Here is a 17357-nt window from a genome sequence, read left to right as displayed (position 1 = left end):
AGGCTGCATTCCCAAACTTTAAGGAAGATCTCTATTTCATTCTTTCAACTGATTTTACCAATCTTCCTCTGAGCCTATTTATCAGGAATGAATCACAGACCTTATCAGGAGACCTTCAGCTATACGGAGCAAGCAAATTCTGCCCCTTTCCTTCTCTTCCTCAAGAGACCTCAAGTGTTGTGTTACAGGGTGTAGTTGATTTTGCTTTATTTCCTGAATAAAATATTTCCTGTAAATAAAACTTACAAGTAGTTACAGAGGATCTTCTTGAGTTGCATACTTAACCTTTACCTAATTCAACAGCTACATTTAAAGAATTAGATGAAGTATAATCCTTTGCTGTAGCACTTGTTTAAAAATCTTGGTAGAGTCAATGAGTACAGTCCTTGTAACACAATGAAGAGGGCGCACACAGCTACATAAGAATGACATGCACAGCCAGTGCAACAAAAAAGAAGTGTTTATTAACAAAGTAAAACAAACATGTGGGATATCTGGCTCATTAAAAATTTCCTGTCAACATTGAATGATATTTCAGTAGCAGGCACTGTAATTTAATGTCTGGTAACAGCGGCTGACTTGTATATCACTCCTGTTGTGCTATACAAATACAGCTTGAATAACTACTTATTATGTCAAAAAGAACAACTAAAGCTATATTTTTCTACTTCTGATTTTTCCATACACATTCTTGCCAGCTTTCAGAATTGTGCTTCTTGGAGTTGAGAAGCCTAGAACTCAGTCATTTGGAAGTGACAGCCCATACACAGAAATTATAAAAAAATAGGTTCTCTTCAAATTTTACAGAAACATTTTAAAAATGTTTCAATAAATCAGCTGAACAGCAACTTTCTATGTATAGTCCAGATAGAAACTCAAACACTCAAATTAAGCAATATTTTGATTTTACAACCCAGCTAACATATTACATATAACATATACAACATATAACCATTTACAATTTCCTACAATACTATAAAGTGAACTTATACCACTAAAATAACATGTAGAAATATTTTTTCAAAATGGCCAAACTTGCATATTCCCAAGTGTTGCTATAGAAAAAAATCCCCAAAGGCATTAGCCCAGATTTTGAGCACATTAAAATAAATCCTTTTAGAACTTACATAGTTCCCTTTACTAAACCAAGTTACTTGTTTTCTCCCACTACAGTTACAAATAGAGGTAAGTGGGGCTCAGTCAGAGTAAGCAACTTGTTTCAATTAAGTTACAAACTAGACTTTTTAAATTAGACTGCAAATTAAAGTGCCATGTCTTTGGATATACACAATGGAATACTAAGCAATGTTTAGCAGATTAAAGAACACTGCAGGTTCACAAATATTTTAAGTTGCTCAGATGTTAAATGTGATCTTGTATATTCAGGCAAGGGTGTACAAGAACTTTGGTACAACTGTTGTAGAAGTGCTTATTCTTACTGCTTTCTTTCAAAAGTCCCTGATTTGCTCATAATTCATGTGTGTACAGCAGATACCATTTCTGCATCCTTTGGCGACACTGCTTTATTCAGTGGTGGAGGCTTGTAGAAATACACTGCCAGGACCACAAAGACGATTGTGATGATTTTGCAAGCAGCACCTGAATGCAAAGAATAGAAGAGTCCTTATTGCATTCACCTCCAGTAGCAAAATGTGTTTCAGTCATTTATGAAGTTTCACATGAGGAGTTACACTGTAAGACTCTGAAATGCACAGCATCCATTTAAATGTATTTTACATGAGCTGCAAAGGGCAGGTAAAGGCAGTCTTCCAACCGAACTTCACTGGCCTGAGAGTTTCTGTTTGCAGCAGCTGTTGCCTTTGCTTCAGTTTGCTTTGCACTTCTAGCCTGAAGTGCAAGTCATTCCTTGTTTCAGTACTGTCATTTGCTGTATCAATGGTCTCTTTTCCACAATCTAGAACTTCCCACATAGAGTGTCTGTTAAGAGTTCTCTCATCAGCTACCTTAAAAAGGTTACATACAGGTGTTTGTGCAACTTGGGGGGCCAAGAGGATAGGGAAAACAGGAGGGATTGTATTGTATCATAAACATGCCTGGGAGATACTGAAACCCGGCCTTGTGACCATTGCTTTTTCAGTTTCAGGATTAGATATTGGTACTTCAGTTTATGTACTGTAAGTACCTAGAAGACATGACAAGAACAGTTATCACAGATGCAAGCTTAGCCTGTCTTCTCTCCCACAGGCACACACAGTTCCCGTAGTTGAAGGGAACAGACTGTTAAACAAGTTGGGCATTTTTTTGACCAGTGTTCAGAGATAGTTACAAGAACTTTATATACTTTAGAGAAAAGAACTGAAATATGACAAGAAGAAGAAAGCTCCTCAGACCTTAAGCTTTCAACACACAACCCAGATAACTACAGAATGGTTTGGGTTGGAAGGGAACCTAAAGACCATCTAGTTCCAGCCACCTGCTACGGGCAGAGACACCTTCCACTGGACCAGGTTGCTCAGAGCCCCATCCAGCTTGGCCTTGAACACTTCCGGGGATGGGGCATCCACAACTTGTCTGGACAACCTGTTCCAGTCCCTGGTCACCCTCTCTCTCGGTAAAGAGCTGCTTCCTAATATTTAACCGAAACCCACCCTCTGAGTTTAAATCCACCACCCACTGTTCCATCACTACACTCCCTGACAGAGTCCCTCTCCATCCTTCTTGTAGGCTCCCCTTCAGGTACTGAAAGGCCACAGTAAGGTCACTCTGGAGTCTTCTCTTTCCTAGGCTGACCAATCCCAATTCTCTCAGCCTCTTCTTTATAGGAGAGGTCCATCCCTCTAATCATCTTTCTGTCCCTAATCATCTTTATGGTCAGACTGAGATGTGTGCCAGTTCCTTAAAATTCAGTACATAAAGTGTGACAATGAAGGAAAACTAAAGAGCAAAACTCTTTTGTACTATTATTTAAAATATTTTCTAAGTAACCTTTAAAGAGTCACTTAATGTTGTCTTTCTCCTTGCACAATATTTTGCTTTTTATTATTTATGAAAAAAAATTTAAAACACTGCTGCTAAAGATTAAAAGTGTAAGGTTCTGTTTTAAAATAATTCCCATCTAGCAGTCAGGGTCAGTATACCTATTACCTTGTACACGGACTTAATATAAAGAAATTACTTACTCATGCCCATCAGCAGATAAACTACTCTTTCATTATCATATACCCAGCAGGCTCCTTTAGTTTCACATTCATCGATATCCCACAGAGTACAACTGCTGTCTATAGAAACACCAAACAAAATTGGCCCAGGAATAGTACCTAAAAAATACAATAAAATGTTAGAATGTTTGAATTACTTGAAACAGTCTTACCTGGTCTTTGTGCATACAGTGAGATGCCAAACTGGTGGGGAAGATAAAAAGGGAGAACCAAACACTAAACAGAACATTTTAAACAAAGTCATGGGGCTCATACTACACAGCAAGTGTGCACCTAAACATTGCTCTCAATTAAAGGTAAGATGCACAGAGTGCCAGTTAATTCTTTATACAGCTCTCACTTTATCAAGCAAGAAGTTTGTTCAAAGACTTGAGTTTTTTAAAGCTTCCTCAGTTTTCATTGAAAAAAAAAGTTATTCAAATCAGGGGTGAAAGCAGCTAATCAAGGAAGCAGGATTTTAACTAATAGTTTTCCTTCAGATCATATTCATTAACCTGTTCCAAATGCAGAGAACTAAAATATTATTATATTAGTATTTTCAGCTACTTATTTCTTCCCATCCCTCAGATGTAGCCAAGCTTCCAGGAAAAAACTTCACAAAAAAAAAGAAAAAAAAAAAAAAAAAGCGCAGTGTTTAAAATTATTCCTGTGTAATTTTATTAGATCTGTGTGATTTTTGTTACAGCAGTGTTTTATAAAGCACAAGTGTCTTGCATCCAGGTATAGCCAATTTTATATTGAACACCCCAGGTACATCACTGTATATCTACCTAACCTACCCAACCCTTAAATTGTCCTAGAGCTAACAAGTAGCTATGTCCTCACTAGGTCTTCTGCCTAGAACCTCTGTGTGATTCCTCAAGCCTACAGCAGCTGCTAAGTAATGCTGTTAGTTGCTGCACTTCTTCAGTCATAGTACAGGTAGTGCAAAAAGTTCTACCACTCCACAGTGAAATTAGGAGTCAAGACTAACATAAATAACTTTGAGTAAAATGAAACAGAGAAGGCCCCTCATATAATACTCAACACTACCTCCCAGCTAATTTTTACCTGCGAGGATGTTTGCTTTTATTATGCTGTATTAGTAGAATGACTTAGATTAATTGAGGTTTCAACTGGTAGAGCAAAGCAGAACTCACACTTAGATATTTGATTTCAAAGGAGAAGGAATGGCTGTAGTACTAAATGCTGACATAAAAGTCAAATAAGTAACCATGTCTTGTCCCAGTCTTGAATTAAATATGCCTTTTAAAAACTGTCTATTACTAAAGCAAGAATTTAAAATATGCCTGAGAAAATTCAGGTCAGTGTGGATCAGAATATACCTACATTTAGTTTTGTTTTGTTTTTTAAGGTGATTCATCTGTCTTACTGAGATGCTGAAGATGCTTAGATTTAGAAGTGTTATATTTCCCATGTTAAAACTCAGTAATTATTTATGTACAAGTGTCTACAAACTCAATAAATGCCAAAATTAGCCAAAGGAATTTTAAAGGAAAGGAGGGGAGGGAAGACTCCATCTATCCACTTTGAAATATACTGGCATGGCCAATAAGAATACAGGTGTATGACAGTCACTTTCTTTAAACTTCTGGATCTTCAGATGTTAACTACATGAAGCTGTTTTCTACTACATCAGTTTTTCTTATCTCAACCTTCTTAACAGACCTTCTTCTGGGGAAAATAACAGCAGGTGCCTTTTGCTGAATGACAGTTACCTGTATCTGGTTTGTGCTGATAAGAACAAGAAAGGCTACAACGAGCACAAATGCCCTATTTAACAAGGAATTTGAATCCAGATGGTACCTTACAACAAGTGTATCCTATAAGCCAATGACAGGCTGCTTCAAGCTCCTCTGAAAGCTTCTTAATGCATTATTTAAAAGTCTAGAAAGAAATGTCAAATAAGAAGATTATTCAGAGGTAAATGTTTCAACAAGAAAATCGTACCCAGTAGTCGTAGAAACACTAACTGTACTCCAAGAGCAAATGACCGCTGTTTATGTGGCACACACCTGCAACAAGATTTGAAGTTTAAGGCACAGTAAACAAGTTTTAACTGTTTCATTTCTCTGCTGTCTCCCTCAGTGAATATGCTTTAGTTTAGAAATCCAGCCTGCAGAACAAGTTACAAAACTATTTCAAATGCTGTTTAGACAAAACACTGAGAAAAATCCCATAGCCCATCAAGAAATTTTAGATTTAACTAGTTTAACAAACAGTATAAATAAAAAGGTAGCTTGCTCCCAGCACCCTGATATACTGTCGAATTTTTTTTCCATAGAACAACCAAGGAAATCAAAAAGTGCTAGATTGTAATCCTGAGTTACTACTCCTAAAGAAGCACTAAATGAATTGAGACCAGGCTTCAGCAGAGCACATGTTGTATTCTCATAACCTTTGCATATAATTACGTGACTTTATAATTAAACCATTCTGGCCTATGCTATACAAATCAATATAGTGATTTAGTAAGTAGCAAAATTTACCTCCTTACCTCTTCCCCATTTTTTTCAGATATTTCTCTGGGAACAAACATGTTTTCAGGACAGTGTCCTAACGATACTACTATAAAGACTAAATACAACCTAATTTGCTTAATTTATACAATTTTGTTTCAGAACTATTTTTTAATAAACTGTAACATGTCTTTTCTTTAATAAACTTTATCAGTATTGAAAAATATCATATTTACACATTCAGAAGTTATTTTCACATTCTGGATTATGTATGAGGATTAGTCACGTATCAAAACATCAAAGATGAGTAGTTACAGCAGTCAGTGTTAGGACCCCAATACCCAAAAGGCAGCTAAGGAAAGGAGAAGGAGTTTTACATCATGCAGGTCATTATATCTAGCAGTAAAACACTGTCATGAGCATGTGAGTTTACATTTAAAGTTGCATAGAATAGGCCAGCTGAAAAGATATCAGAATATACTGTAAAACTTGTCTGACATTTAGTTATTTAAATTAGGTTTTGAACATTTAAACTACTCTATCGTCCTTTCTTCCATAAAAACAGTCTCGCTATTTTAGCTGAAGTGTGCAAGTAATCAAATATCCAAATGCTGCTGCTTAGAATTATCAAAATAAAACTACATCAGTTCAGTTTTGAAGATAATGCAACACTTCATGTTATTCTGCCCCTGCACTAATATGACAAGGTGTTAATTCCAAATTTACACCTACCCTGAACAGGAGGTTATTACAAGGCACTGCTGCAGTATATCATTTATGTCCTCAAGCCCCTGCCAAAGAGCATCTAGCCACAACTTCACAAAGCATCATGTGTATTTTGCATGTATGCCTATGCATCATGGGTATTTTCTCTCTAGAAGTATTAGAGGTACAAGTCAGACTTCATCGTACAGGAAAACAGCCCTACACCCAGAATGAGGACCACATTGTAAAAAAAAAAAAACAAACAAACAAAAAAACCCCAACAAACCAAACACCAAAATCAATAGTCTAGCTTTCATGCATATCAGTTTCAGCGATTTGAAAGACAGCCAAACCACTGATAAACATACACGCTATCACACTTTATATTTGTGACCACCATATATACAACATCGACATCATGAAAGGTAGTCCATAGACTTTGACAGGTCAATTTTTCAAGCCAGAACTCTGAATTGAGACAGGAAACAAAAGTTGAGAATGCAAGACTGTTTTTTTTATTCTTTTCTTGATACAATTTGAAGATCTGACACTATTGATACACAGACTAGTCAAACATTTTCTTCATCCAAACACATGGCATAGTTATTCCTTCTTGCTTTAACTAAAACAGTCAAGAGCGCTCCCATAAGAAGCATTTTGATACAAACAGGCAAATTTTAATAGATTCAAACCATATCTACTAATCAAATGTAATTAAAGAGAGTGAACAGTTGTATGACTCTCCTCTCTTTCAAGTACTGCCTGCTTACTACATAGAGTACTTAAACTAATGCACAAGGTATTTCCTGTTGAAGTACACATTCCAAAGCAAAACAAATAAAAATATTTCACTGATCCGAGCTTTCACAAGAATGTTACCTGTCTTTCAGCCCAGAAAACGTACCTGAGAATGGCCACAGTTGTTGGAGTAACAGCCATAAATGTAAAAACAACAGCAAAAAAGAAGATCGTCAAGAATATAGGTAAAAATCTGCATTGTGTTGGACATTTCCCAGAGATAGCTTCAAAGAGAAAGTCTTCTGAACCATTTTCTCTTACTGGTTTCCCAATACAGGAACAGTTGTGGTATATCTACAAATATATAAGACAAAATTTAGTTGCAAGAAAGACACAAAATGACATTATTTTGGTAAAAATTCATTGGGTCTGCATTAGACAAGAATAAACCTTGACCCTACTATAAGGGAAACAGTCCATTTCCTGATGACACTAACCCTAATTTTTAAAAGTAGTTCATCAGAACTTGACTGATCCATCTCACCTGAGCAAAAGTTATTATTACTTTTTTGACCTAAAAAGACAGTGACAGTCTCCATTTTGTAGCAAGTTTTTACCTACAAGCATAAAAAACCCCCTTGAAACTAAAGATTTTAAAGTTAAAGGCAAACCATATGCAGGGAGAGAGGCAAGCTCTACTCTTAAGACTTAAGCAGGAAAGACTAGAAGCTATATTGGACTGCTTTTGTAAGCAGTCCAACTGGAACATGCACTTCTTTTAAATCCACACAAGTTTGTTTTCTAAGAAAAAAAAACCGTGTCAGTGAAATGTGAAGTTTTCATAGCAAGCAGCAGTCAGTATCCTATAGTTTCTTATGGATAATACCTCTTCATTTAACACTGTCCTTTTCTGATATAAAAAGTATCTAGGGGATTGCATGTCTTTAGAATCTTCCTACAGTCCTCCCACATCCCTGCTCAAGAGTTTGTTATACTAGTAGAGACAAGCACAGAAAGCCTCTGAGTTCTGGAAGGGCTTGATAACCAGCCAATTTCATGGCTTACCATTCCTGCATCAGGGGTAACTGACATTCAAGTTTTAAAAACTTCACAGAAGCAGTATTAAAGTCTAGTTTAATATCTAGTAGAAAAGAACTGTAGGTAATGTCAAAACAGTTGCTGATTTCTAGTTTTCTGATTGACAATTCTATTAAAGTACATTTAGATTTAACTCATTTTCAGCATCAGAATGTCTAGTAGAAGTAATATTTGCAAAATGACATGACCACACAAGTGAGAAACACTGTGACCGACCAATAAAATCCTACCAGGGAAGAAGCTCAGAGGAGATGGGAAAGAGGGATGTGCCCAGGAAGCTCACAGAACAATGCAGGCTGTGAATGACCAGAGCTGTTGCAAAGAATGCCATACAGAAAAGAAACAGCTGTGACAGCTGAGTCAATCAACCAATGGTGTAAATGGGTCTCCCTGAGTTCATTAAGAGAGTGGGAATGTTTCTCTAAATTAGCCAGACCAGCATGGGGAGCTGGGAAGTGTGGCTCAGCCCAACATAAAGCATAAAAAGCCAGACAACTACCAGAGAAAAATCAGAGAGCAATAGGCTTGAGTTGGCTTCATATGCCTTTCCCAATAACTGAGGAAGCCCAGCATTGTGACAGTGAACACATTAGAGAGCAGCAACAGTAGTCACACTGGTACCATAACTGAACTGTGTATTGCAATTGGTGTATTTTGCTAAAGGTAACTTACATTTGTGTTGTGTTTTTAGCATATTTTGCATCACTCTGCTAAATCATAAATCCCATGTAACATCAACTGTTATCAAGTAAATTTGGTATTAAACATTACACCTCTACAGGTGGAATGTCTAATGTGTACTGGACTGTGACACATATCAGTATTCAATCCACTTCAACTTGTAAGTTAAAAAAAAAAAAAACAGTTTTTCTTGTAGTGACTACGACTTAGACTCATAAATACTGCAATTTCTTGTCATACTAAGGGAAGGATGCTTTTGAAATACAATGCATTTTGCAGGAAATCAGAACAGAACTGCATATTCACTGCATAAAGTACCTTTGTCATGTTGCTATTAACAAGATATGATTTGCATCCTGCAAAACAGGGAGAAAAGTATTGAACTCGATCCCTGCCACACACTGGGTAGTACATAGAGCGCAAACATCCACAGTTAGCGTTGCATGGTGCTGTCAAGTTACGCAGTGTGCCTGTTCTGAAAAGTAGAGGTTAAAAGGCTTTTAATAAAGTAATTGAAAAGCAAAAGATACATAAATAAGTACAGCAGGATTTACAGCATAATAAATCTCAAAGTATTTAAGTCAGGTTATTGATGCACTTGATTATTTTAAAAGTTACATTCATAGTAGCTACATCTCCAGGAATTTCTAGTTATTGTGCACCTAGTTGGTTTTATGCTATTATTCCTTCCATAGATTATCCCTGCAGTTTCCATTCACAAAACAGATCACAAAATTCTGCATATCAGCCCAATTCTTATCTTATACCACCTTCTCCCTCCCACACACTTTGGTACTTCAATTTCTTCAATTTAAAATTTTAAGAAAAAAAGTACAAGATTAAAAACACTATTTGGTGTTGTTTATTCTTTTGATCATATTCCAAGGTTTTGCCCCATTTTTGATTCAAGTCCAGTTGCAAACCCACTGCATTTTTACTATTTTTAAGACTGCTATGCATACATCTAAATTGTACAAGCACCAAGACAACTGCATATGCTAACCGCAGAGTTCAATGACATAGAAACTAGTCTTTATTACACCCTGAAGACCTGAAACATTTTTTTCCTGGCTGTTTGGGGAATAACTAATGAATAACAGAGCTAAATTAAACTCTTGCTTACTCTATCTACTCTCATTTTAGGCATTTACTTCCAATAACAGGCCATAGTCTAGTTGTATTTGAAGTAGTCCCACAATGTTATTAGTATGAAAAATCAGTTTAAGATGTGTGAGGATTGCCTTGAGGTGTAACTAGAGAGAATAAAAAACACCCTTTGATTTTCTAATAGTAGTTCATTAATAAGTAAAGAAGTTTAACTGGTTCAGAGTTCCATCACCTAAAACCAGGATTCCGACACTGCCAGTAGTTTAAATATTGTACTGTAAAATAAAAGTTCCACATTAATTATATAAAAGCAGGTTTCTCCATAAGAATTTAAGATAGTAAAAATACTAGTAGGAGAAAATTTATCTAGGAATTAAGCTGAAAACTTACATGAATTCAAACTGCAAATGGAATATTAGGGATATCATAACTATATATAGAATCCATTTGGTTGTAGTACAGTGGAATCCTTCTAAATTACATTAGTGCTCTAAACCTAAGCAAACTAACTGTCATTCTTCTGTGTACGAAGAATTAACTATGGTGCATCATAAGCAAATTCACTAATTACAGATTTGTTCATACAGTGCCTTGTTAGCCTGCAAGGCAGGCAAAGGCTAGAAATATTTAATCAGTTAAGTGTGCAGACAATGTCTCTCTTCCCTGCCCTTCAAAGAGGGATTGAACATTTAGGTATGTATGGTCAGAGAAAAACACTGAAAAAAGATACCACTGCTTTTCTAAAGCCTAGCAGATGAGACCATTAAATGCCCTTTAAAAACTCTATCAGTTGGGTGTTCTTTCACAGCAAAGGAATCCCAAAGACACGTGGAAATGAACAGAACTACATAAATAGTTAATGCATTTCTCTTCCTTTAAGTTTTCAATGAAATATTGGGCAATTAAATTTGGCAAAAACAATTCTTTTGAAGTGCTTGTTAAGACAAAATAAGCCATGCTAGTTCTGCTGATAGCCAAATTTAGTAATGAACAGTGTTACTACCAACTGTATACTATTTCCACTAACACATGTACTCAAAAGTGAATCTGTACTGGTATGGTTCTGGAACTAAGCATACGAAAGCTTTCCTCACTCCTCTAGGCTATTTCTCAATAGAAGGAGAATGCCTGCGATGAAGGATTTCTTTAAATTCTCCACAAAAATGAATCTGATTAGGTTCCAAGTCAGTTCTCAGAGCAGTTTCATAATTTATTCTTTCAGAACCATTTGTTCAGTAGTATAAGCAAGAGTCAGACACTTGGCTATACTTTCACAAGCTTATACAGTTTCAGAACTGGCATTGTATTAGTGCCACTAACTATTCTGATGCAGGTCACATGTATATAGTGACCTGTATATAGTATAGTTCAACATTTAACATTGAATTAACAGAGTAAATTTTGTTCACAGCAACAGGAAGAATTTATCCTAGAATTTCTTACAATTACTACAAATATCTAAAAATGAGTGATAGACTACATTCTCATTAGGAAGCAGAATTACGCTGTTTAAGGGAAAGTAAAGTACATTAAGTTTAGAGAATTCTTTTGTATACATGCTAGCCAAAAATATTTTAACTGTGTTTCAATTAACCATGTTACTCCACCAGTTTTGGTCTTAAATTTTGTCACTGAGTTATTCCCTCTTTGCATTAAGTTTCTACCTCTATCAGCCATTAGACCAGGAAAAAAAAAAAAGAAAGGCCCCTTTGCACAAGGAGGCCAAGTCCCCTAGAACTTGATGCTACAATCATGTCTTTGCTCTCCTAGCGAAAAACTTGCAATTAGTGTAAGTTGCAGTGCACTTTCATGTCCTTTCACAAAATTGACAACTCCTTCCAGGAACAAACTGTTCAGATTATCCAGAGTTGATTAAATGAAACAAGATACAAAATACTCTACTTTTACAGCAATACAAATTTAGGTGTAGTCAATGCCATGCGCCTATCACACCTAAAATTGTTACAGAAGCTGAGATTTGTGTCAAGCAGGGCTTGACTGCTCAGAACATTTTGCAGGCAAGGCATCCATACCTTCTCTCATCTATTACATGAAGATTCCAAAACAAAGCTTTATAAAGTTGCATAAAATATTTCAGATTCATACATAGAAGCAAAATATGACATTTTAAAAGGATTTATATTCTACGATGTAACCTTTTTATTTTAAACATTAACACCAAACCCCATAGTGCATTAAAATATATTTACCCATTGTATGTTTCAGAGACACCTGCGAAAGGTTCATTCCTGCATTTGGCAAATAAAAAGACTGTGTTTAATAGCAGGGCCACTGAACAAGTGCTTATCATGAACTTGATTATGCTTTTCAAATCCATTTTGCACTTGGAAACCAAGATGCCACTTATGACTTGGCCTAGTACTGCTGCTGGAACTAATACAAGTCCTAGAGGAAAACAAGACACAAAAATGCAAGACATAATTGTGAAGCAATTAAGAGTGCAATTTTATACTAAGAAAAAAAAAATCAAAACAGTTACCTGTAAAATGCAGTCCACATGATGTCATTTTCAAACTGTACTACCAGAATCTGACTGTATGACTCATTTATTCTATCCTTACATGACCTTTAGCCTTTCCAGAAGCTTACCTTGACAGCATAATTTACAGCTGTCCAAAACCCGACTTCAGCACAGTCAAACTCGATGCCTTAGGAGTACTACATATTGGGCAGGAATCTCTGAACACCAGTAGGCCTTTTCACTTCAGAAAATACAAAATGCCCATTCACTGCTTCAGTGTCTTTTTTCACATGTCCATATGTGAAAAATTTCAACACATTTCTTTGCTATACATGTGTACTGAACTTGTTACTAAAAGAACATAACCACTATTATACAAGAGACAGCACAAGAAGCAGTGAGGCATCTACTGAAAGATTTAAAGAAATCTAGGTCAGTGAGTCAGTTTTGCTGTCCAAGGCCATATAGTCCACAATGATTTATCCTCTTTGCTCTATTAGTACTCCAGATAAATAACTGGGCATTTCTACATGGCTAACCTACAAAATAACACAGAATTCAGTATAACTTGCACTGACCCGAGACAGCTAACTTCAGAGACAGCTCAAGAACAGTGGCAAAACTGCACAGGTCACAATCAATCACAGTCAAAGGTAGTTTTAGTAGTTTTCACGGTCATTGGTAACAGACTAGCTAGCTCAGTTCAGGTACAGACAGCTTTCAACATTAGCGTAGCCATTTCTTTAAAGTTGTGCATTTAATAAGCCCTATCAACATTTTCAACTCAAAGGCATCCAGATAAAGTCTGTGGACATAAAATGCAACACTCAGTTTTCTGCTTCACCCCTGGTTATTGTTTAACAATTGAGCACGTATTCCAATCTATTTCTATGCAAAATTTGAAGATACTTTGTTCTGAAGCCAGGAATAGTGACAGTACTATATCTAGTATTGTCCAGAGCGGTAAGTAAGTCAGTCAGGAAGTCTCTCCCAAACATATTTGTTGGAGAAAGAGCAGCTCAGCTACCTCATCCTTATATTGCAGCACTCTACAGCTTGGTAAGACATGTTTAGAAACATTGAGTCTGCCATACTGCAAGCATCTGTGGGACATTATGGACATGTCTGCCTTGATCTGGTTGCTGTTCTTGGGAAGAAATTGTGTCAGAGTGAATCATGGCACCATACTGAGCGCAGCTCTTCCACCCAGTTTTTCTGTTTCTCTAATACTCAGCTTTTCACAGAATTTTGCCTATTACTTTTCCATATCAGATAATAGGAATAAGTGACAGTAAGCCAGCTATAGAAGTTGTTACATAATTATTTTATAACATATCCTGATTAGTCATTTTATTGTAAATAAATCTCACTGTAACATTATTGCAGAATTGAAGAAGAGAAGGGCAGAGACAACCCCTTATTTGCAATAAGCACTGCTTTTTTTCCAACTGCCATTTATCTTGATTGCTTTAGTGGGACTAAGATACTAATGCTACTTCACCTGATTTTAAGTAAGGAAAATTAAATGTTTTTCACCAAGAATAAGAAAGGAATAAACTACAGTCTCATCAGCACATAAATTTCTCATTCTACTTCTAATATGAGATTGACAGTCTTCAAAAAACCTACAGACAAGTAGATTTGCACCCTTGATGAATTAAGTTTAAGTTAACAAGTATTAACTTATACATTAAAACTTAAGTTTTCACAAAGCAGGCAAGAATAACAAAAATACTGTTTCTGATGTGAAATTGCATTCCATGTAATCACATTTACAAATATCTCAGGCAAACAAGATACCCATATAATCTTCCACCATGTTAATGAGGTGTTCAATACAATATATCTAAGATTTATAAATAAAAAGTCACATTACCTCCAAGAGTTGCTGAAAAACTTGACGTCTGTCCAAACTGATTTTCTATAAACTTTGGTAGAAATGTGGCAAATCCAGTGGTAACTAAAGCTTCTGAAGAACTGGCTATTATTAGACACATAAGCACTGGATTCCTCAACAGTATCTATGGAGAGAAATTATCATAATGCTCCAGAAGTCATTTGATTTCGGTACCAACTAAAGTAGAAGCCACTATATTTTAAAGTAGATAGTCTAATGGAACTTCAGTAATATGCTTTTCTGCTTTAACAACCTCAAGTATCAACAAAATGAATATCTGTTATATTATCAGTAGCACTGGAGACCACTATCACAACACAATGAAGAAGCAATTATCTTTCTAAATATCTATAGATTATATAAAAAAGCATTTCATTCCTCAGAATATACCAGTTTTAGCAAAGTTCAGATTTTTCTTACCAGGAGAGATATAGGAAAGTCTTTAAAATTTTTTCCAATATTCTTGATTCGAACTAGGGCCTCACTTCCATCATCATGAGTTTCAGAGACTTTTTCAGCCTGTATTTTTGCTGTTCCTACAAACAGTCATATTTATTGACAATGAAAACATTGAATACCTGTGCTCATAGACTTAATGTCAAAAGGGCAGAAAAATTCATGTTTCCTTTACTTGGAAAAAGTAGTTCAGATACTGCAGGTCTTCTTGAGTGTTTTATTGGTACAGATTTATAAAGAGATCAATAATAAATTGAAAGGAGATTTTTGTTGAAAGCATCATGCTTCCATTGGAATATCTTGGTTGCAATAAGATATTATCAGGAATATCCTAAAATCTTCAGAGTATGCTGAAGCCCATTCGATTTTTTTTTAAAGCATCCTCACACTCTCCCCTGTTCCCTACTTCATTGTTTCTTTTCCTCCATCATTTCTCTTTCAATATTAGTATACTAAGTTCCTTTGGATGCTTGGATTCCAAGGGACTCCTAGATAATATCTACCTGAACAGAGATTACACTCTAAGTATCTCTCTAGAAGACTGTTCTGGGATACTTTGATTCATGCTTTATTATTCCATCCAAACTAATAAAAAACCAAAAGACAACAGTGCATGAGTTAAGTCATTAGAGTTTCCACATTATTCTTGGTGGGTAACACAGCAGCTTTAAATACAGTTCTGGGTAGTTAGATGGAAGCATCTTCAAAATTTGACCATCAGTCTCCACATTCAGGTACCTGTTTCCAGTTCTACTGGAAAAGAACCATGGAATCCTGGAATGGTTTGGGTTGAAGGGGACCTCACATCTCATCTAGTTCCAACCCCCTGGCCATGGGCGGGGACACCATAAACAAGATCCTTCTTCTCATCCATTTGCCTTATTTTAAAGGCTACATACTGGGGGGGGGAAAGTATTTAGCAGATTTTAGCCAAAGACTTAAGTTAACCAAACAATGGAATCAAAGAGGAAACATCCAGTCCAGCAGACTATAAACCACAAGTATAAACAAATCCCTCTTCCAAACTAACTCAGTATTGCTAAACCTTTACCTGGCAGGTGCTTTGGAAACATTGAAAAAGGTATTATAAGAAGCCAAATTGCAAAAAAGCATGCAAGAAATCCTATCCACCATGCTCCAAGCCAACGTGGGTCATCTTGATCCACCTTTGTACTGAAAAAGTAATTCAGAAAAAGCAGGTTTATCATTCTGAATTTCAATCAGCAATTTCAGATTTCATGAGCTGGAATATTTATTCTTAAAACTGATTTAACAGAAAGCCTTTTAATATTGTAATTTTCTTGTTTTCCACATGTATTAAGTTTTTTGTCTGCTTCTTTGCACATTCACAGGGTCTATTATAAAAATATTGCATTCTACCAAATATAGCTTTCATCTCATTAGTAAATGTCATTCTGATTTAGAGGCTACTCTTTGGCCCTGACTTCAAGATCCTGAAGCATTACTAAGATACTGCAAAAGCTGAGTTCAGAAAGAACCTTCATAACCAATGAGTTATGTCAAAGCCAACTCTGAAGTTCAGAATGCCATTGCATTGCTCTAAAACACAGGAAATAAAAATCTAAATGAAGTTGTTGGCTTGGACAGTAGTACAATTTATAACATTTTTTTAATAGTGGCCTATTACTCAACCTGTTAGATTTTCTCACAAGATTTTTGCCAGGAGTAAAGCAGCACTATCCTACCTCTCATTGCAACTCAAGGAAACTTTCTGCACAAGAAATCAATAGGTGCAGTTTAACACTAAACGAGCAACTAAACAGAAGACAAAGCATTTTTTGTTACTCAGGTTTAAAATAGCCAATATCTGAAAAGCTAGAACTAAATATTTGCACTGCAGAGGAAGCTGCACACATAATGGGGTCACACTACTCCCTGTGGGAAGTACTTCACTTACTTGAAGCCTTTATGAGTGCAACTTGCTTACAAATCAATGAAGCTCTTGCTAATGCAGTATTTTCTGAACAAAAACTCTTTCTCACAGGAAGAAAAGCTGAAGATTTCAATTAAAATTATTAGGAAAAGAAAATAGAAAGCAATAAATTCAGTTGTATCTTGCCTTTCTGGTATCTGGATATCAATATAAACATTAAGCAGTTGCCCTCCTAGAACATATCCAATAGCAGGACCCAGCAGAGACATGGCATAGGCAATTCCTAGAAGAGAAAATACATCGAGTCCACCATGATTTAAGTTTTTTTTTTTTTAAAGCTTTCTTTCAATAAAATTCTTAAATCAACTTCAGATCAAAATTCTGTAATTCAACTTGTTCTTTTCACTCTCATTACTTCAACTACAGCATGTAGAAGACAAAATTTATACTTGTGCCTCAACAAGGAAATTTGCAGCTCTCATTAAAAGCTGCAACTCAGAGGTTCAGCAAACAACATCTCACTGACTGCATCTTTAAGTATTATTAGACTGCCATTTGCACCTACCTTTTGTGCCTACATTCAAGAGCTAGCTGAGGAAAAAGTTGAAGTGAAAGTATGAGCACCAGTTGTTAACAGTACATGACCAAAATCTTTAAGAAT

At 35.9% G+C, this 17357-nt stretch overlaps 1 protein-coding gene across 1 annotated transcript in view; it reads right to left on the bottom strand.

Moving 5' to 3' along the window:
- Positions 1–442: 442 nt before the first annotated feature.
- SLCO4C1 (solute carrier organic anion transporter family member 4C1) overlaps positions 443–17357 on the bottom strand; it is a 28723-nt gene continuing 11808 nt past the window's right edge. Inside the window, exons 4-13 of the mRNA XM_064642659.1 lie at positions 16883–16979; positions 15854–15975; positions 14767–14882; positions 14326–14470; positions 12178–12373; positions 9179–9335; positions 7248–7435; positions 5130–5194; positions 3141–3278; positions 443–1599 (exon numbers count right to left, since the gene is read on the bottom strand). Of these exons, the coding sequence (XP_064498729.1) occupies positions 1475–1599; positions 3141–3278; positions 5130–5194; positions 7248–7435; positions 9179–9335; positions 12178–12373; positions 14326–14470; positions 14767–14882; positions 15854–15975; positions 16883–16979 (1349 nt within the window). The 3' untranslated portion in view covers positions 443–1474. The remainder of the gene's footprint in view (positions 1600–3140; positions 3279–5129; positions 5195–7247; positions 7436–9178; positions 9336–12177; positions 12374–14325; positions 14471–14766; positions 14883–15853; positions 15976–16882; positions 16980–17357) is intronic.

The sequence above is a fragment of the Pseudopipra pipra genome, chromosome Z, assembly GCF_036250125.1.
Source record: "Pseudopipra pipra isolate bDixPip1 chromosome Z, bDixPip1.hap1, whole genome shotgun sequence".
Classification (NCBI taxonomy): domain Eukaryota; kingdom Metazoa; phylum Chordata; class Aves; order Passeriformes; family Pipridae; genus Pseudopipra; species Pseudopipra pipra.
Note: the sequence above shows the minus strand (reverse complement) of the source record. Positions and strands in the feature narration are given on the sequence as shown.